General features: G+C 40.4%; 1 protein-coding gene and 1 long non-coding RNA gene across 6 annotated transcripts in view; both read right to left on the reverse strand.

Moving 5' to 3' along the window:
• ELAVL4 (ELAV like RNA binding protein 4) overlaps nucleotides 1-21,832 on the reverse strand; it is an 80,449-nt gene that overhangs the window by 35,097 nt on the left and 23,520 nt on the right. For all 5 annotated transcript variants that reach the window (XM_066325513.1, XM_066325511.1, XM_066325510.1 and 2 more), the window contains exon 2: nucleotides 6,601-6,841. In XM_066325513.1, coding sequence (XP_066181610.1) covers nucleotides 6,601-6,841 — 241 coding nt within the window. The remainder of the gene's footprint in view (nucleotides 1-6,600; nucleotides 6,842-21,832) is intronic.
• LOC136365257 (uncharacterized) lies at nucleotides 15,592-16,015 on the reverse strand. Its single transcript, XR_010744315.1, has 2 exons — nucleotides 15,789-16,015; nucleotides 15,592-15,668 (listed from the first exon to the last, which is right to left on the reverse strand). It is a non-coding gene; the product is annotated as an uncharacterized lncRNA (long non-coding RNA).

The raw sequence follows: 21,832 nt of genomic DNA on the forward strand, positions 1-21,832 counted from the left end.
TCTGGGCACTTGATTTTCAGCTGCACTAATACTGCTCTAACCACTCCTTCCTCACTGCATTTGTCTCTGCATTCAACACAAAGAAGTAACTTCCACACAAGTCTCCTTTACCTAATAAATACAGTGAGGCCAATGGAGAGTCACTTCCTGAAAAACCTAAGGCAATTCACGTAATTTGGTATTATTTTTTCAGACAAAAGAACCCTAGCTGAGTACTCCACTGTATAAATACTTTTCCTATTTCAGCAAATACCAAGTATTTAGCTTTCAAGGAAGTCAAATGCAGCAACTCCACTGCTTCTTACAGAGATTCCCCATACAGTCAATTTGAGGGGCACTACTAAATATGGCTTTTAAATGCAATCAAGCCAAACGCTAGAAATATATATTCAATTTATGGTGAACACCACAGTACAAAAGGTTTTTTTTCCTTGTTCCGAAGGATTGTACTAATTCTCTTTCAGCAGAGCAATGAAAGTGCTGCTAACACTCAGTCCAAAGCAACAAGATCTGTGCCAAATAAGTGACCACAGAGATCAGTGACTAGTTGCCACTGCTTTACAGAGAATTACTAAAAACCCCTTCCAAGTCAACAAGGGAATAAACTACCTCTACAAGGTATTTTTCTCCTAAACCCTGTTATTAGGTGGGCTTATGCCATGAGGCATGAGTGTTTACATACTTTCTAAAGAGTTTATAAGTCTTATCTAACATAATCCCTGCATTCTATAATCCTATCTGTTTAAATGTATTTTAAGTGGGGAAAACTGCTGGAACCAGTAATATCTCAAAATGGAAGGCACTTCAAGAGCACAACCAGTGAATTGGACATCAAATGCAGAAGTAGTTTATGCTCAAATTAGACTTTCAGTCATCTCAGATCAGGTACCCTAATGCTGGATTTCACTGTGAGTTACGTTTATCTGCATAGGGATCTTTTTTTTCTTTCCACAGGACACTTTTGGCACACCATTTTACAAAATTCTGAAAGAAAAGACAGATGAAACATCACCAGCCTTTGTATGTGATTTTTTTGTGAATACATGTTCTATCTGCAGCTTTGAAGCACAAATAGCTGTGAACTATTTCCCTTAAATAAAAATAAATCTTTTCTCCCTTTGACAAAGCAGCACAATTTTACTAATACCTCTGCAATTTCCCAAGTGTTTTAGCTGCAGACCTCACCATGCAATGGTTACCTAGTGTCATGAACTGCACTACCAAAGGCCTGCTCCCTGTAATTAAATTTAGCCATTAGTCCCACTTTTGCTTTGTGTCTTTACATTATGATGAGATTGCAGAGTCCTCCTTTGACTCCAGCCTGGATGGACCCACAGAGACCTCCTGGTTATATACTTTATCATGCCTCAAAACCTCCAATTAAAATATGTAAGACTTGGTTGCCTCTTGCTGCAAACACTGGCCAAAGCTAGGTGATGTCTGCTCACCAGGGAAAGCTTAGGGAATGTTTCCCTGCTACTGCAAATCTGCCATTAGACCCCAGAGGTTCCCTGCTGGAGAACATGACCATTCCTGCTGCCTTCTCTCCTGCTCCCCCCTGGCATCAACAATGTGCAATTAACAGCTTCTACTCATGAGGATACAAGCCTTCTCCATCCCTTGCTTTCAAAGCAGTCACAAAATCCAGATGCTGAAATTCAGGCTGCTAAATTAAGCTCCAAATTTCAGCAAACTGCAAACATGCAGCTTTGAACAGAGTATTCTCGACAGAAACACACTCGCTCCCCATCACTTGCTGAACACACTTGGTTCAATAAAATCTGGGTCTCTGCTTTTTACAGCAGCACCTTTTCATTTTCAGTACGGGCTTCTCATTTTACAGGGAAGTTAGGAAAGAAGATTTTTTTCTAAAGGGCACACACAACCAACTGAACTCAGTGTGGACAAACTTCTGGACTGAAGGAGCAGAACAGCCTTCCCAGGTCAACAATTTACTGGTTTCCACAGAAGAATGAGCACTGCACACTTCTCATATGAAAAATACCTTCCTGTACTCTCATAATGCTGCATAATTTCTGATTCTGCCATTTTAATGGGTTTTGGTTCTTGGATTCTATGCTTGAATGTCCAAGGAGTAAAGAGTGGACAATCCATGACTTCTAGAGAAGACTACAGATAAAGCAGTGAGTATTTTTCTCCTTTTCGCTCATTGATATTTAAATTACACTTACAATGTCACAATTATTTCTGAACTGCAGTTTAAATATAAGTCTGCATCAGTACTATTATAAATACCTGAAACTAAAATGAAAAATTTTGGGTTTTGTACATAACCTTAAAGGAATTGCCAATTCAGAAAGGAACAATTAAATAAAACCCAAACCAACAGTTACATTCTGGGCAGAGGAACAACGAAGTTCCTGATTATACATGCAAAGAACATCAAATTGTACCACACAGCAGAATTATGCAAACCCTGCCATAACTTAAGGGATGCACAGAAATCTTGTATCAATAAATATTCTGCTTTTCAGTGTTCCTGGATCATTTCAAGATGCGAAAGATTTGCAAGCCAAAGATTTTTGGATACCAATATATCTGAAAACTCAAAGATGTAAGTTCCTGGGTAAGTTACAGAGAAACAACAACAACAAAAGGAATCTTAAAAGCTACCAAATGAATTAAAAACCTAATAACAAGCATCACCTTCTCCCACACACAAACTATGTCAACAAGGACAACTCAGTGGACCAGCAGCACTTACAGTGTCTGGCAGACACCACACTGACTGGATCTTCTGTTTGCAAACAAAGGACAAAACAAGTTCAGCATTTCTTCTCTGGAAATTCTCACAAATCCAAGCCCTCTCCCTCAAGCGATGAAGATATTTGTCACTGGTTTTCTTCAGACAAAATAAGAAATAAAGAGCATCTGCAACACTCTCTAGCTTAGCATCTCTGTGCTGAGCCTCTCTCACACCCATCTGAAGCCACAGGTTTTCTCCCTGAAGTCACCTCCTCTCATCTAATGCTGCTCTAAATGTTTATGCCACTTTGCTTTTTTTTTTTAAACCCAAGTTCCTTCTCATTTTTTGAGCGCAGCTGATTAAACCTGAACAACTGGGTTGTTGGACGAAATATGCTGTAGCTATGAAACAGTACAGCAGGGACCAGTTTCACTGTTAATTTAAAATGCTAGAATTAATTAGGTAGTGTAAATGAAGAATTTAATAAGCACACTTTACAACCACAAGTTCTGCTTTTATTAAACACCCCTGCCAAATGAAGGCAACTATCTTCAGTCTGTTTTTCCTTGTCTCATTCCCTTAAAATCTCTGCAGTGGAGAAAAAAAAAAACCACCCCAAACCATTTTTGCTATTGCAACCCCTCCCCCATAATTAAAATGTATGCCTGACTTCCATCTCCTCTCTCAAGTCATTAGCATCTTCAAAAAATGCTACTGTATATCCTGCCTGTTCTGAGAAGCTACCAAACAAAACCCAAGTTTACGATTTTGGTTTTGAATACCAAATTAAAGGCTGCCTTAGAAGCTGTCATTCCTATTCAACTCAGTGTGGTGTACTACCAAATTAGCATAGTTTTTTAGTAAAGGAATATGCTTGTTTTAACATGTGCCTTCCCAAAGCGAGGGGGCAACTTCACAAACCAATTTTTATTAAAACTCCTACTACTGTTCTAAGACTGCAGAAAGACTTAGAGCAGATGACTATTCCTGTCATACATTGTTTAACCAAATTTAAAATTAATAAAAGAATTCAGGTCATGAATTTTATTAGAGAGATCCAGTATGTTTAAACAGACTTTCTATACCTTTTAACTCCTTGAAAAAAACATTTCAAAAGACTCAACATTACTCAAAAAAACCAAAAAAACTTTGCAGCTCCTTGACAGGAGAAATAGAATCTTTTACATGAGCCAATTCAATGCTACCTTCAGAAATACATTTGAGATTTTCTACTATGGTTTTGCCAGGATAACTATTTAATCATGATTTGGTTTATGACCTTTTCTATTTTTCTTGAAGCACGCTCTCTCTACAGCTTTTTATTCTGACTTTTTTTGATTTGCCTGATAATTCAGCCCAGCAAGAAGGAAGCAAACTTACAATTATATGAAGACAAACCAGACTTTTAACAGAAAGAACAGCACATTTGTTTAAGGGCAGAACAAACCAGAGCATACTTAGCTTAGATTTATTAAGGCCACAAAATTTTCAACAGAAACAAGGAAAAATCCAAAAGCAGACAAAATCTAAACCATTTCACATCTTCACTGCTTCAGCAATAGCTTAAGAATCTAATAGGGCTTTTTTGCAATACAGCTTCCAGCGTCAGAAAAAATACTCCTATTGATTTTTAATAAGGAAAAAGCAAAGAACCCCTGAAAAGCCCATCATTCCTCTAGCAGCCTACTGGCATATTTCCACCCCTCCCCTCCCAAAAAAACAATCCAGAGGCCTAATGAAGGAAAGGCTTACATGATTATCCAGAAAGATGACCTGGGTATGACCTCAGTGCATTTCCATTTTGTGACTCTCCATGTTCTAAGAATCTCGAAAACATGAACTGCTTCTGGCAGAGGACTGCATTTGACTTACTAACTCTGAATTCAATGTGAGGAATGAACTGGCATCCCCAAATTCAGTGATGTTGCACAATGCCTTGATAACAGGCCTGAAAACCCTGGCAGATGAAATTCTGTTTTCAAAAACAGCACAGAATTTGGAGAACAATTTTTTTTTTTTTTTGCAAATTTGATTTTTTTGTATTTGTATCACCATTTAAAACAACATGTAGAGGTGATGTCCTCAAGATATCTGCCTAAGTTTTTTGTTTGTTTTTTTTAATGGTTCCTTTAAACCATTTTAGTGATTTAAAGATTTACACACTTTATAGGGAAGGAAAAACATCGGCAAAAAAACTACCCAAGAATATGTCAGCAGATCATACAGCAAGTTTTCCACAGCTTGAAACAGAAAGACAAAAGCCTGGAGATGGAATGAAACAAAAAATACTGTTCCTTGCTGATGAAGTAATGGCTCTCTGTCCAAAGACAACCCACTCCCTATGAAAACAACACCAAGTATCTGAAGTCTTGAAAATATACTGTAACATCATCATGAATTTGAGGGATAAAGTAGTAAAAGGAAAAAGAAAAGAAGTAAAAGCTCATGAAACGAGATCAAAATTCAAGCCAGGCACCTACAGATGAGGGTTTCACTTTTGCCTGAAATAACTGAACTAACCTGCTGCTAAATTTTTCAGATTATTTTCAGGCTAGAAGAAAAAACAAAGGTCTGTAGAAAAAAAAGTAAATAAAAGTCAATTCCATTTTTCAATCTTCTGTTTAGAACACCCGAAGCTGTGTCCAAATCAGAAGATTTATTGCAATAGATACATCATGGTCAACGTGCTAAAGAAAGCTCTGCTGGACTACACTTGTGAGGACTCGAGCTGCCCTGCAGCTACTGCCATTTGTTATGTGCCTTGTGTTCAACCAGAGCATTGCTGTGTGTCAGGAAGTAAATAAAAAAAGAAGCACTGCATGTTGAAAAGCACTAAGCAGATCATCCTAATGCTGCCGGTGCAATGGCTGCCAGGATGTTCTGGAAGCAGGTATGAAGATTTGCATTTTAATTCCTCATCTTCCCATGGCGCCTCTTCCCACAGAGCACACACCCAAGTTGCCAGCAGGGCCTCTCAGGGGAGCTGACTCCTTTTCTGGAACCCTTTCCCTCCCAAGGCTGCTGCTCTCTGTGCTAAACATAACAGCACTGGTGATGCACTGAACAGCAGTGAAATTTCAGCTGCTCCCACCTACGGCGCGAGTAGACACACAACCTATAAAGCTAACCTATAAAGCAAGCTATAAAAGCTGATTGTTCATCCCATCTTGTGCACCAGTAGATTCCTGGCTGTGGCAGCAAGGATGTGGATTAGGCCAGGTGCATCTGCACCCATCCACACCTCCTCTAGTGACAGTGCAGACACCTCTCCTTGTTGAGGCAGCATCTGCCACGGGCGGGTTTTTTTCCGAAGGCACCCACCAACGGGTGCAACGTCACACGAAAAAGGATGGCTGCAAACTCCAATGTTTTTGGGGAGCAGAGTTAATTGACTATTATCTGAATGAAATCCAGAACAGGGTGTCTCAACAGCCCACTGTGGTCAATAAGCTGTGATGGACATGCAGAGCCACCTCACCTTATGGTGTTCTTAAGCAGGCAGAAATTTAATGAGGGTTTGCTGAAGCTCAAATGGCAGAGTCAGAATTAGGAATCGTCAGTTGGCCCAAGCCATTCAGACAAGTCCATGTTAAATAAAAATGAGAATAAACAGGAAGGCAAGGCCACTGCCTAAGCTCTCCTGCAAGAAGCTGCACAGTGTGTGACACACACGCACACTGGCAACGTTCAGACTTCTCCCCCAGACCCGCAGACACTGAGAGAAAAGGGGCTTCTCAGCTGTTCTAGATCCAGTGTGCAGCACTAAGAACTAAAGGCTCGCTCCTGAAGTTTAGCACTGCCTCTGCTGCATTCCCTGTGCTAGCACTTGCAGTACAAGCACCAAGGCTCTGCTGGCTCCAAGGCAGGCAAAACCCACGACACGAAGCTCTTACCTGTGATTTTGTCTCTCACGAGCTTGCAGGATTCGATTTCACCAATGCTCCCGAAGAGACTCCTGAACTCCTCCTGGGTCATGTTCTGGGGTAAATAGTTGACTATGAGGTTGGTTTTGCTGTCATCTGTAGCAGCCCCTGTCTGCATGGGGGAAGGGCAGTTTCTACTGTTGCTGGAGGGTCCATTGGTTGTATTGGAAGTAGGGCCATTCGACACCTGAGGCTCCATGGTGCTAATTATCTATAGCAAAACGAGAGAAAGGGGAAAAAAAACCACCCTTAAGTTTCATAGATACAATAGCTATTTTTAAAGATACTCACAAACGAATGAGTAGGTAGCATTCATGGCCAATTTAGATACTTCAACAAAAAAACCCGGCTTGATTCCTCTGTTATTGTTGCAAAGTAGGTCATGCTAGTCTTTGGCTGTGAGCATACACTAAGATGCAGTTAAAAAACCTTTTTTTGTTAATGCGAAGCTGATTTCTGCTTTCATCACGCAGCCATTTTCACAAATGTAAATTTAAACCACATAAATTTAATTATAATTTAAGGTAATAATCATAATTAAAATTATAGTTCCATTAAATCAGATGAAGTAAGTGTATGGCTCTATACGAAAAGGTAAAATATTTTACCTATTTAATAACTGTATCACAGAGTGCAATGACAACAACATTAACCAGGCACAGTCAATCTGCACCGTGTCATCACTCAGCTTGCCTTCAATTAATAAACTCGGTGTCCCAAGACATACCATTTACAGGTTCCAGTGCTGACCTATATTCTCCACCTATATTTTTCACTAATGAACTGACACCTTTAAATAACAAAGCCCCGGATTTGCAATCTCCACAGATACAAAAGGTCTTCAGGTATTTACTAGAATCAAAAAGGTTTAATCAAAGAAAGGCTTATCAGGCACAGGTAAAAACTGGAATTATAACAAGCACATCCATCTTGAAACACAGAACTCCAGTTTTCACAGAATAGCCTCAAATAGGCCTTTCCAAAAAATGACAAATAAGAATCCAGCTTAGCAAAGTGTGTTGCAGGACAGCAGCCCCATTGTCACCAGTGCCACCCATCATGTGAGCAAAGCTGACTGCATGTTTATCTGCAGAACACAAGTTTTCATCCCAAAACTGCACAGGCAGACAAAGGAAGCAGAAAACCCTGGGTACTTGAGGTTTTATCTATATGATTTGTCCCTACTGTGGCTCCTAGCCTGTCTTCACTGTCACCAGTGCTGCCAAAGGAAGGGCATCAGCTCAGTCTCAAATCGGGGTGAATTAAAGCAATGCAAATGGTGGCGTTTGCTGCCTGCAGTGAAGTTTGTGATGTGCAGCTTCACTCCATCATCCCTTGGATGGGCTCAGCCTCCCTCCACCAGAGAGCCAGCGATGCAAACTGCTGCCCCAGGCAGGAGACTGCACTGCCCAGGGACAGGGACAAACACGGCAGAACAGAGGGCTAAAGGCACCACACACTCTGAACCTGGTATTTCTTCCGATCCTGTAATTATTATAATTACTCAAGACTTAATTTGCTTGCTTTTTTAAATCCAGGGAGGTACATGTTGTGACAAATCAGGCCTGTAATTCAGGAGGATGGGGGGACACACACACACACACACCAAAAAAAGGGTGTCTATTCTAAAATTAACTGCGTGAGGGTGGCTCAGAGTCTAAATAGGTTATATTCTGGTCATGTCTTTTTTTTTTTAATTGAAATGCTTCGGTGTTAGTTTAATGCCTCATTTAGGAAATAACCCTCCTTTTTATCAATGGAAATAAGTTTTGAATTACCATTATTTTTATTATCAAGCCCAGGAATAGCTACTTGGTTTAACAGCTTTTAAATAAAAAGAAGCCTTGCCACATTGTGCTTAACAGAAATGCCTTAAAACCACACAGCAGAATCATTTTGAAAATAAGCCGCCCAAAAATAGTCACTTCTTGAAAGACATGGGCACAGCCAAACCAGAATCCCCCTGCCAATTTTACCAGCCACGTGGCACCAAGTACTGCTGGCATCCTTGGCCAAGCTGTGCCAGCCCCACACTCTCTTCCTTCAAGACTCCCCTTCTACCCGGCATCGGCCATAACTCCTTCCCTTCTCCAATCTAATTCCATCCACGTATTTACTCACAGGTACTACCTAAAGGCCTCAGCTGCCGCTCAGCCCGTTTATCTGGGGACTGCAGTGGGATCACCCTTTGATGCACGCTCCGGCTCGGCACAGCCCTGCTCCTACAGGCTGCAGCCACATCCCCTCGGCTCACACTGGGGGAATAAAAATCCCGGTTCCGACGCCAGCGCACGGCCAGAGGATGAGCCAAGCAGCTGACGTGGTTATCGCAGCTCCCCGTGTGCCTCTCCATCCCTAGACCGTGTTCTCCCCAACACAAAGCCCCGCAGGGCACGATGCAGCTGTAGGGACTGATCCTGCCCCTCTGGAGCTGGCAGGAATACCACACCACTGGTTTCAGTTTCAGCAGAAGCAGGACTTCAGCACAACACACCGAGGAAGGTACAGCAGCTATTATTAGCAACAGACTCACAAAGATATCTATAGTTCCCCGCGGTAGACAATAACCCTGGATCTCTTAAAATCTGTGAAAGAAAACAAAATTCCAAACTGGTTGGTGTCCTACTTAGGCGTTTTGCAAATGCTTTTTAGTTCAATTCTCAGCGTTTATACCTTCCCCACCAAGGAAAGGAACAGAATCCAACTCAAGACTTTTAACACATTCAGAACATTAAGAGTAAGCTGCTCGGTAAAAATCTGTTCCTGAACAAGTACATTTCCTCATATACTTCAAAGTATCTTGGCATAAACTAATTTTGCACCAGGTGCCAGGTTTTCTTCTTAGTTACTCTCAACTCCAATTAGGTTTTCCTGATTTTTTAATAGCGGAAAGGAAAACCAAGGCACTTATTTGGCCTTCAAATTATTGCCAAGTCGTAGGTTACTGGAAATCCATTTGTCATACGCATATTAAAAAAGAGATAATGGACAGAAAAATGTTGAAAAATTATTAAAAACATTTCTGATAAAGGATTTTAGATTTTTTTTTTTTACTGCATAAATTTAAGTCCCCATTTACAGAGTGATTTCTGTGCAGAAGCAGTTCCGTAGCAGAGCCTGCATTCCAAGTCCTCACAGGCACAAATGAATAACACTTCCTTGAGGTGTGCATGCTGACTCCTGCCATGAGTAAAGACTTACTAATGGTAACAAAAAGGTGAGCCCTGGCTCTCCCTCCCAGACACGTCTGGAGCTCAAACCCCGGGCAGAGTTCAGTGTGCATGCACTGGGATGTTTATTGTCAAGCACTGTTTTTAATATTAAATAGCTGTTGATTCCACATCAGTCAGCACATTACATAAGAGGAAGATTATTTATTCAAATAGATTTCAACATGACAGTCACTGTATTTTTTTTTTCCTATCCACAACACTAAGATTTAAATTTTTAATTCAATGCCTGTATCACAATATGAACATTTTAAAAATCAATACTCCAGTTTCCAGGGCACACAGTTAACTTACTGTGTTTTAATTACTGGCAATAATTTTCTTAAATACAGGAAAATATTGGGCTGCAATTGAATTCTACAAAAATACCAAAGAAGGCTTTAAGTCTACCTAGCTCATCAAGGGCTTATCTGGATACAGGCATAACAAATGCTGAAAATTCGAGAGTGACTTAACATCCATGTTAATTTTTTTAAAACCAAAATATACTGTTATCCCTGAAGGTATTCTTAAACCTCCATAAGCAAGTAAAATTAGCAATATCTGTGCTCTGAGAAACATTTCTTTTTGTAGACCTTCTCTGACCCAATTTAGGGAGTTACTACCGGTTCTGAAATATTACAGTGCAAATGTCATGTGTGATGACACTCACGTGCTACTGGTACAGAGAGGCATTTTATTTTTGGGGGGCAATAACTTGCCAAACTCCCAATACTGCAATATGTTACTCTATATATAGGATAATAGCATCTTTGAAGAATAAACTGCAGTTACTGCTAATAGACCTTTTATCATTCAGCTACCAATAATCTGAATATTCTAACACTGACAAGTACTATCTGTGATAGAGTTTCAAGACTGATTTTGTAAGTTACATGTTTCAAATTGTGCATGTATTTCATCAGACTGCTGCTTTTAAAAATGACGATTTCCTGGTGTACTACTTTTCTCACTATGGTAATGTATCAGCAAAGTATGAGGTATTTTAGTTTGACAGATTTCACAAATAAACGCTTTGGGGAAGACAACATAAGCTTTGCCAGTGTTTTGCAAAACACTGCTTACCAAAAGGCTTGGTATAAACCACTCCCACAGAGTCTCTGCCACAAATACCCATTAGAGCAATTCCTGCATTACTAATGTTTCAGAAATACTTCCATCATGTCTTCATTGTCTTTTCAATTAATTCAATTAATTTCAATTTATTCCTGCTAAAATATTAGCTCCAACAATAACGCAAAAAAATACCTGTATGTATAAACACAACTATTACAATTACAAACTATTACAAGCTGGAGTAACTGACACTAATCTTCACTTATTACAGTAAATGTGTGACATCCATCTACCATTACAAAGCACAGTTAATGAATCATTTGGAAAACTACCCACAGACTGAGACAGCCTTATCTCCCTATTGCATGCATAAGCAATAGCCAATGGCTCGATAAATTTAAATATACATTTTTGATATTTACAAAATTTGTTCTTGGCAGTCTAAAAGGAGGTCTGCATGTTGAACTAAGGCTGTACACTCACATATGCACACTGAAAGGAGCTTGCATTCAGCAAATAATCGACACCCATTCTTGCTATCTGAATTAGGTATACTCCGCTGACCATATTCCACAATACACACAAACTGATTTGGTATGTACAAAAAAAGGTCAAAATTAAGAATCTTAAGAATAAGGGTTATTTATAGGCACTAAAGAGAAGTGTTTTTAAACATACCACAAACAATCTTGTCCTAAAATCAAAATCTGAAAAAAAATATTCTAAACCCCAGAAAATTCATGCAGACATATCCATTTTGAGGACCGAGAGTCAAAAAAGTTCACTATGAATAATGAACTGTTCACAGCACCTAAATGCCAAGAAAAATGATCATGGCAAATTACACCTCATGAAGAATTAATGAGATCTAATTTTATATTATTTCTAAGTGTTCATTAATGAACAAACTCAGAACATTCTCCCATAAAAAAGAGTTTAGATAAATAATGCAAAGCTCTTACTTTATCAAAAAAAGCTCTTTAATTAGCATTGCAAGTTGTTTGCTTTTACAAGTGAAAACAAATGGTGCCATGGCAGAGGTCCCACAGCCATCTCGTGAAAAACGATGACAAAAGAACAAACAAAACCTCTCAAAGAAAATAAATGTAGATTCACAAAGGTTTCCCTCATACAATGAAAAACGGGCTTTAACTCCCTGGCTATCTGCTCTTTTGAATGGAAGTCAGCACAGTAAAGTCTCTGTTTCCCCAGAACTTTTCTGCAGGTGAGAAAACCCCCATTTACAGTCCATCCTCAGCCTTGCCATCTGCTGAGCCATCAATGGCCATGGCAAAGCCATGGGCATGGAGTGGAACACACAGTCACATCCAGGTCCCCCAGCCCTGCTCCAGGAACCCCAACCCAGATCAAAATGCACCCACTGCCACTCGCTCCATGGGGATTTAGCACATTTTTGCAGAATGAGGCACTGGATCACAAAGTGTTCAGGACACATCATACCACCTTCACATAGACGTGCTAAAGGAAAAGAACATAAAGTGATTTTAAGCTTTGCTTGGTTCAAAACTACAACTTCAGGCAGAGCAAGAAGCAGGTGCATCTGAACCACACACAGGCTTCTCTCTAAAGTGACCTCAAGAGCAGCAAATGATGCTGTGTGTGCAGCTCCACTATAGACTCTTAACTGTAACAAGTGGCAGGTTTCACTGTCAATTACATTTTCATTAAAGCTTATGTACTGCACAACTAGACTTTGCTATTATTTACCTAATAAATACATCATGAACATGAAATAAAGGAGGAAAACGACGCTTTTTTTAGTCTATCTGCCTGGAGGCAAATCCAATACCCCAGAAACAAATCATTATCTAACCCTCGGTATTTTGACATGTTCCCCACTCACATGTGCTTCTACATGCCACATCTTTACCTTCCTTGGAGTAAAAGTCATCTTTAATATTTTAAATATAGATATAGCTGAAAGTCTCAGCTCAGAAAACTAGCAATCTCTGGCTCTCATGGCAGAGATAGAGGAGTCTTAACTTGCATTCAGAGTCAGCTGCACTCAGGTTGAAATGGCGTTCAAACATTTTCAGCACATCCACATTTATGGGTGCCACAATAATTGTACAGAGCACACAGATGATCCAAATGGAGAAGACAACAAATGCGTTCATTTTAAGACACAAGCCTCAGTCCAAATAAAGGAGAAAATTATTTTCTTTAATAGCTAAATTTATCCTGAACCAGTCGATTATAGGCTTTTGCATGAATATGCTAAACCAAAATATTCTGTCCCCAATCTGCAGTGAAATGAATGCTGAGTTTATTGGCAATATTACTTGTTATCACAGCCTGAAGGACATAACCCATGGTAGCACCAAGTTGTGCTGTACAAATAGGCAGTGAGGCAGGGACTGCTGCTCCACCAACATAGTGACAAAAAAAAACCCAGAAAGGCAAAACCTGTTTTTTATTCCAGATTTAATAAACTGAAATAAAGTCAATCCAGGTGAAACCATCTAGGCAAACTGCTGAAGTTACACAGAAGGTGTGACAGCCCCATAACACACCACTCTACCCTCAAACCTGGCCCGCTGATAAGGTACAACTCCAACAACCTTATCAAAAAGAGAACCAGTATAATAATGATGCACCAAACTGCAGATTCTTTTGAGAGTTTCAGATAAGTGTCTTCTGCTCCCACAAAGTATGGGCTCTACAGTTTTGCACTTTGATTTTAGGGACAAAAGAGAATGAGTAGGGGGAAAAAGCTAGACACCAAAACAAGTTGCAACAATTTCAACATCGGAGAAAACCCTCTTAAAACTACACATCCAGTAACTACACTAAAGATAGGAACAAAGGCACCATATCGCACACTTTGCATAATCTCTTACTCTTCCTGCAGGTACTCTAGGGGTAAGAAATTGGAGGAGGAGAACTACAATTATCATTCATACAGCTCAGCACTCCACGAAGCTCAGAGGAAACACACAGGACTGGGGAGCAGGTGCACAGACAAGCACTCCATGCACAGCAGTTTCTGGGAAGTGTGGCACATTTGTAAGGACAACTGTTTGTCCAGAAGCAGAATATAGTTAGACTTCTGTGTTGTCTATTACCTCAACTCTCAAAACATGAGATTCTTTATGAATTTCTACTGAGCTTTACTTCCAACTATTTCCAGCTTTTTCTTTGCCTCTTGCAAAGATTATCAAGAAACTATGCCTGTTGGAAACCTCAGAGTTGTTTGACTCTATTCTTCAGTGTTCTCCCAATATCCTATTAAAGTCCACAGTAACAGCACTTGGGAAATGATAAGGAAAAAGGTGGTGTAATAGGTGATGGGCACAGAAGTTTCCCTCTGTCCCTGGATCAGGGCTGTCCTTTTCATCAAGACAAACTGACTTTTGGAATGCCAGCCAGTTATCCCTTACTTTATTTAGAATGGTTTCACCAGAATTTATGATAATTTCTATCATTAAACGCAATTCATACATGAAGAGATGGGAAAACACAGCCTTAATTTCACAGCATTCAAAGACCACTCTGGAACACAGCTTTGGAGAAAGGCACCACCGAAAACACCGGCAGAGGAAAACAGATGTGTTCTATCAGATGGGTTACCCAACTAGCTCAGGTTAAAAACCCTTACAGCCACTTGTGCCCCACAGACCATGGACTGCAACAGAGGCTGGTGGCAGGGAGGTGTCCTACTTCTGCCCTGGGACACGGCCATCAGTGGCTCCTGCCCACCCGTGTCTCTGGGGGTCACCGCCGCCTCTGCTCCAAGGTCTGCACTATTTCTGAACTGAAATAAAGACAACACGGTCAGGCTTTCAGTTCGGAAGGAACATCTATTTCTTCTTCAATCACACTTCTACTTCTGCCAAATTCATACCAGGCAACCCTGTGCCTAAAATTTTACAAGGGCTTTATTTTAGTAATTTCATCGTTCCAGACCGCTTCTTACTCGCTCCTGTCTTTTCACTGAGGTTACTACTCATTCTCTCAAGGTGCATATGAAGGGTAAAGGAGTCCAAACAAACAAATCTCGGCAAAAAGAGATCTTTCTTTGATTGACACTCCAAGCCAAAATTTGATGAAACTATCCTCTTTCTCCATGGGCTGCAGATTATTAGATACCACAAAGGCAAGAGGTCTCCCAGTGACTGCACTCTCCCTCTTGAAAAGAGACCGACTAACACAAACCATATTTGAAACCTGTGTTAACAGGGTGATAAAAAAACCCAGATATGCCACCAAAACATTAAGTACATAAAGAAAACTCTGAAAGACAGAAGAGGGTCTCTCAAAAGCCTACATATTACACCGTAAGAGCTTGGTAGAGATCAACATTTAAGATAGATTCTTAGTCTAAAGGACATGCAGCCTAAAAATACACTGAAATGAAAGCAAAGGAAATTGAGAGACTCTTTTTATATTTCTGGTTACTTTCTGAATTTTATTTTTAGCTCTGTTTTGTTTCCTAATCACTACTTACTTGTTTGGTTTACTGACTCTGCTACTGAGTTATATATTGCTAATCTGTAACTGAATTCTATCGCTGACTTGAGAATATGTATGTAGCACTGTGTACTGACGCACAGATTCCCACGGGGACGTACATGTTCATGTAAGAAGCAGACAGCTGCAAGTCTTCAGCTGCTGTAGACCTGTCACAATTCCACTTTATTTTTTTTTTTTCCCCTTTAAGAAAATAATCTAGAATCATTTGCAACCCCGGAGTTTAGACAGTGAAACCTGTGTTGTGAGCCATACTGAAACCTAAAAACATCTACTGAAACCTAAAAACATCTACTGAAACCTAAAAACATCTACTGAAACCTAAAAACATCTACTGAAACCTAAAAACATCTACTGAAACCTAAAAACATCTACTGAAACCTAAAAACATCTACTTACCAGAAGGCAAAGCAAAGCAAGGACAGTGCAGGCTCTCCCTGAAGCCTTAGGAACATCTAACCCCCCACTGCTGTAATTTCTACTGAAGTTCTAGAAACAAAATGCTACAATTTTTAGAAGCCCTTAAGCGATTTAATATTCATTAAAGTTCACTGCAATAGGATTTCAGCTCCTAAGCCATAAGCTCTTCTGAAAATGCTGCCCATACATTTTTCATGCAAAGAGAGGCTTGTATGAGGCAGGAATGGATGGCTTAGCAAAACACACGCCCCAACCAAGATGTTTTAAGGCTCTGTCCTCAACAGGACCTTAATGAAGACACACTGCTAAATGCAATTAGGAAACACTAATCAACATGTGTACATCTCAACTGCTGGCAACAGCATCTCTATGGATACTGCAGCTTGCAGGTCTAAGCGAGACAGACCTCAAAATAGAAACTATGATGTTCAGCTAAGTTCTATCTCCACCATTAGAAATGTTTGCCTGCTGCAAGCTATCAGCATTTATCTTAAAATGTAACCAGATTAGTAATAATAATAAAAAAAAAAGTATTTTCCAAAATTCACCTGTTAGTCTACAGCTCTGTACCACACTAACATTGCTTATGGAAATAACCATCTCATAAAACAGAAGCATTCTTACTTCTGTAACACACCTATATAGACAAAGTTGCAATGAATTACTGAAAATAATCATCTTAAAGATAGTGAGCAGATAATAGAAATTGTAAACTTGAGAAGCTTCTGGGAGCAAAATAATTAAATCACTTTTGAATAAGCAGAGGCAGCTGTTTACTCTGATGGTCTCACAAAGTAACTACCTACAAAATGGCTTAAATGAGTCTAAGTTTTAAAATACTGCATGGGATAAAAATCTCAGTAATGTTTAAATTCAAACAATCTATGCTAAGCTCCAAGAGACATTATTATAGATTACAAATATATTATTCATCAATAAAGGACAAAATATCAAGTACATATCTATCACAGGTCATGTTAACAGATCCAACTGTTTTATCCTAGACAAACTATTAACCTCTGTACTACAGAATAAAAGCATGCCATGGGCCAAACCAAACACCTTCCCTTAATAAATGTAAATTAACAAACATACCCTTAATAGCAAGAAATCAAAAATTTGATTTGAGGGGTACCGAAACCCCTCTTAAAAAGGTGAGCAGACCTCAAGGATAACAATCCCCTGGTTAAAACAGTTCTGCTCAAGCAGCCCACAGGAGCCCTGCCAAGCTCAGCTCCTGCTCAGGTGCCTGGGGACAGGGGGAACCCAGACCACCCCAGATGTCCTGACCCCAAGCCCCACAAGTGACATTTCACTCAGATGTCAAAAGGCAACTGGAAATACAACAGCCACTGTTAGAGACCAGGAACAAGGAATGTCCTAAGAGCCTAAACACACGTGAACTAATGCTTGAGTACTACTAAAAAAGTCAAATCAACCAAGTTACTGTCCTCTGTTGGCTATGCTCTCCTTACAAGGCACAGCAGCCACTTGAAACCTGGAGCTGGATCCACTTCCATCCATTTCACCTCAAACAAGTTGGTGGCAAAACTGACACTGCCATAAGTGAGACTACTGCACCACCCTGGCCATGAAGGCACCCAGCCCAAGTGCCCAGCCTCGTGCTGAAATGCTGGAGGAGAACGTGGCTCCTCCAGCAGCCGCGTCAGCTACGTATGGCTGCAAAGCTCCTGCATCACCACAAGGAATATCACACAAATAATATTCACTTTTGCACTTAGCAAATACTAATGATGGAAATTAAACTCAATTTCTATCTGAACATTTACATTTGCAAGCACTTCTATCAGTAGTTGGGTGCTGACAAGCACAGACAATAAAAAAAGGATTCTAAAAATATACTACTCTTTTTCCCTGGATTAGTGTGTCTACAGTTAAATATAAACTGTGCTCTATAAATTATCAAACACAATGTCAAATTCTGAAGTGCTCTCCGGAATCTCTCACAGAGCACATGAAATACAGGATGATAATTTTGTCCTGGCCCAGTTAGTCTAAAGAACAATATGCCACTGTGCTGGATCACGGAGTTAAGTTCCTATCAACGGTCACACTAAAAATGGCCACGGCCACCACCAGAGCTGCACACTGAATTTTTCAGGACCCTCCGCATCAAGCAAAGAGTTTAATTCCCTGAACAGCTGCTCTCACAGGAAGGGAATCGACAGCAACATTGTCACAGTATAGCTGGCACAGGCATATTAGGAAGAATTTCCAGCATTCATGCTTTTTGCTAAAAATCAACTTCCCCCTACTCATCTACTGCCAGTAACTTCATTTGGAACAAAGATATATTAGAACTATTTTTATTTAAGAAGCATTTATTTACATACATTATTACTTCTACAGAGTCGTGACTGTGCCTTCTGCTTTACAGAAATAACATCTTTGCCCACAAGATATTCCGCATGTAATACAGCAAAAAGTCGCTGACCACCATTCAAAGATCAAGGAGGACCAACAGAAGATTAATACAAGTATTGCAATTAACAGTCACATTTACAAACCCTTTAAAGCAGCCAGAAAAGCCAGATACGCCAAATACCTCTGATCCCCAAAGCAGAATATGTTAATGCTCCACCACAGTGTAGTGACTTAAATATGGGTTATTTCATGCCGTTGAGTCATGAATTTCACATTATCTAACATTAAACTGCTGCTGACTATGGGCGTCTACGTATCAGCTGAAGGGGACTGAAAAAAAGAGGCCTGGTCTCCCCTCCAGATTAGCATTCAACACATTAAAAGGGTTTCTTAGCATTTTGCCCATGTAGTTTTTTATGACCCTCTCTAACCGGAACTACTAGAACAAGGTTGACTTCCACATACACCAAACACTCAATAGACGCCAAGAGTCTTAATTAATCCATGTATTAAACAAACAAAAAAAACAAACCACAATGTCAAACCTTCCAATGAAGCTCAGTCCAGCGATAATAATTCTCGAACTCACAAATATCAGTTCTGCTTTAAGAGCAGTAGGGAAACATGGACTTCCAGCAACTGTCCTGACCAGCAGAAGCAGAGCCAGGATGTGAAATTCCATGTCCTCGCTGGGCAGTTAGACATAACGTTACAAGAGGAGGCAGTTCTACCTCCAATTACAAATTGTGAGTAAACTGCTGCCCTTGCTAGTTTTCCAGAACGCAACCATGAGAGATTCTTGAAGGAAGAAAACCACAAGGACGTGCGTCCTTCATCCCTCATGTCCCTACCAAGGCTTTTCAACAGCACTCAGCCTGGGAGGAAATACTGGGAAGTGCTCAGGAATGCACTCAGCCTCTCTAAAGCGGGGCGCACGCAATTACGGGCCAACAGGTAGGACCTGGGCACGGTTACCTGCTCCAGCAGCAACCTTTTGGGGGCTGTACACGGAGATGGGGTGGGACCCTCTCCCCAGCCGTCCCCCGGCAGCGAAAACGCGGGGAAGCGGTTTGGGTTTCGCGGCTCGGCGAGCGCGGCGGAGCGGCTGGATCGGGAGGACTGGCGCTACCAGAAAGGCTCCAGCGGCATTGCTGCCCTCTGCCAACACCAACATCACTTACGTGGGCACAGGCGCCTTACGCGTGGAACCTTCTCGAAGCGCTGCGAGCGAGAGCCACCTCCCATAGTCACTGGCGTCTGCTTTGAAACAAACACACATTATCGCGCCGCCTTCACCTCCAAGGGCTCCCAACGCTCCGAAGACACCAAATGCCACCGCCCCGACTCCGAAAAACGCTGGCGGCACGTCTCCAGACTGGGAAAACTACTGGCAGCAACGTACGTGGAATTGTATAGCAATTAAGAGAAATTTAATTTTAAAAGAATAAAAATAAATGAAAGCTTATTTTCCCCCCAGAATTCAAGGACAAATAATTTCCCATCACAACAGCATTGCTGACGCAATCGCGCGTGCCTTAGCAACGAAGGCGTACTACAGCATTTTATATACATCACGCCTCTAAATATTGTCAAAGGCAGGTTTGCATCTTGCTGTGCAACTACATCTCATTTCCAGAGAGGACACACAAAGGTTTAGCTAACCTTTGTTTTAATTATTTTTCTTCATATTCTGTCTTTTCTCCCCATTTAATTAACAATCCCCAACTGGTTCTCAGCATTTCCTGACTTGTACAGATTTTCTTAGCCATTGAGGTGAAAGTCCTCATGTAAGACACTGGCAAGGGTAGAACAATAGGTATGATGGGCTCTCTGCTTCCTCTCTACTTTTTGGGGCTCTGAAGAAGCAATAATGCATCAGGAGCTCCATTAGGGATCACAGATATTCACTACAGAAAATAAAGCTCAACCTAACATTGTTGAGCTAATTCTTAATGAATTCATGCAAGCAATGCAAATGCTACAAATAAGACAATGTTAGGCAGTTTCAAGAATTAACTGCATTCTTATTATAATCTCATCTGAGAGTATTTAATTTCTAACACTGATGTTCCAACACTATCGCACACTCTGAATATTTAAATGAGTAAACAACAAACAAAAGGTCTCATCTTCAGTGCCCCAAGCTATCATCCAAAACTAGTTATAATTAAAGGTGTGAACAACAGAGTAACAAACCCGCAAAGTCAAGGTTCTGAGAAATTAATGGGCATCACACCACTGCACCAGTTCAAATTTATCACTCATTATCTCCCCGACTAGCACAGTGCTGTTTCACATATTAGTGCCTCCTTCTTTCCTCCAAGCCTTTCCTGCCTTTTCTAGATGGCTAATTTTATACAATTACTGCCTCTGACACATTGAGACCTTTTCTCCCCCCTTTCTTCTTCTTGCTGTAAAGCTAGTGACCTACAAAAGCCCCCTGCACCTAAAATATTCTAGTATTTAAAAAAGTAAAGACTGATCATTTGAGGGAAAAGGCAAGCAAGCATTCTCTAAGTATCTGTTTCCCCAACATCTTCCCTTTACATTATCTCAAATGGTAAAACATACCAAAGGCTAAGGCGAGGTACAGGTATCCTTTAAACATATTTTATTTGGATTAAATCTATCATACTTGTTGAATCGCAACATTGCCCTCCTCTTCACAAAGTTCCTTAGAAAATTAAAAATGTGCCTTCTTTAAAAGTTGCTCCAAGTCCTGCACTGCTGGTAACTGGACATTTACAGAAACGATTGGGAAGTGTTACATTACACAAATATCCATTCCCTCCACATCCAAAACTCAGTGTTTCCCTTAACATCCATTCAAATGGGAAGGGAAAAGAGACATGCACAAAGAGACACACAAAAATACATGCATACCCATCTCTTCCTCCACCCTACAGAGAAAGGAGCAAGAGAAGAAGTGCAAGGGGGAGGGGTGACTTTCCATCACAGATTAGCAAATTTTGCAAAATCTGGCCCACTCCTTACAGAGGTATCATGCTTTTTAACATCACCTCACTTGCAAGAAAACTGTTTGTGCCCACTTCTCCCCCAAAACCCCAATGACATTGAAAAAATACTGCATTGCAGTACTTGCCAGTGCATCAGAGTGTATCCAGTTAGCTGTCCCACAGAAAAACAAATGTACATTTTAATGTGTCCAGGCATGTAAATGAGGTGTCCAGAGGACACAGACTGCCAAAACGGACAAGTGGATTTGTCAAGTTATCTGCATCTCTCTCTCTCTCACCATAATATTCTCTGCCACTGTCCATTTCTTGCCTGGGCTGCTTGCTGAAATTATTTTCAAACTCCAAGTTCCCAAAGAAGACACCAAATTCCCCCGCCAGAATATGGGACACAATCATACCTTATTTCCTTTGAAAAACCTCAGGGTGTAGAGTGGCTCTAGGTTATGTACCAACAGTATGACAATTACTCACAGAAAATAACCTGCATTTATTTAATACACTCCCAGCATACCAAGTAGGAAGGTTGAAGAAAAAAAAAAATCCCTGTTACTTAGAAGATAGTATTTAAAAAAAAAATTAATCCATTAAATATATGTAAGAATAATGCAACTAGATTTTCTTTCAATAGTCACAATATTTAAC

This window comes from Sylvia atricapilla, chromosome 9, assembly GCF_009819655.1.
Source record: "Sylvia atricapilla isolate bSylAtr1 chromosome 9, bSylAtr1.pri, whole genome shotgun sequence".
In the NCBI taxonomy this organism is placed as follows: Eukaryota; Metazoa; Chordata; class Aves; order Passeriformes; family Sylviidae; genus Sylvia; species Sylvia atricapilla.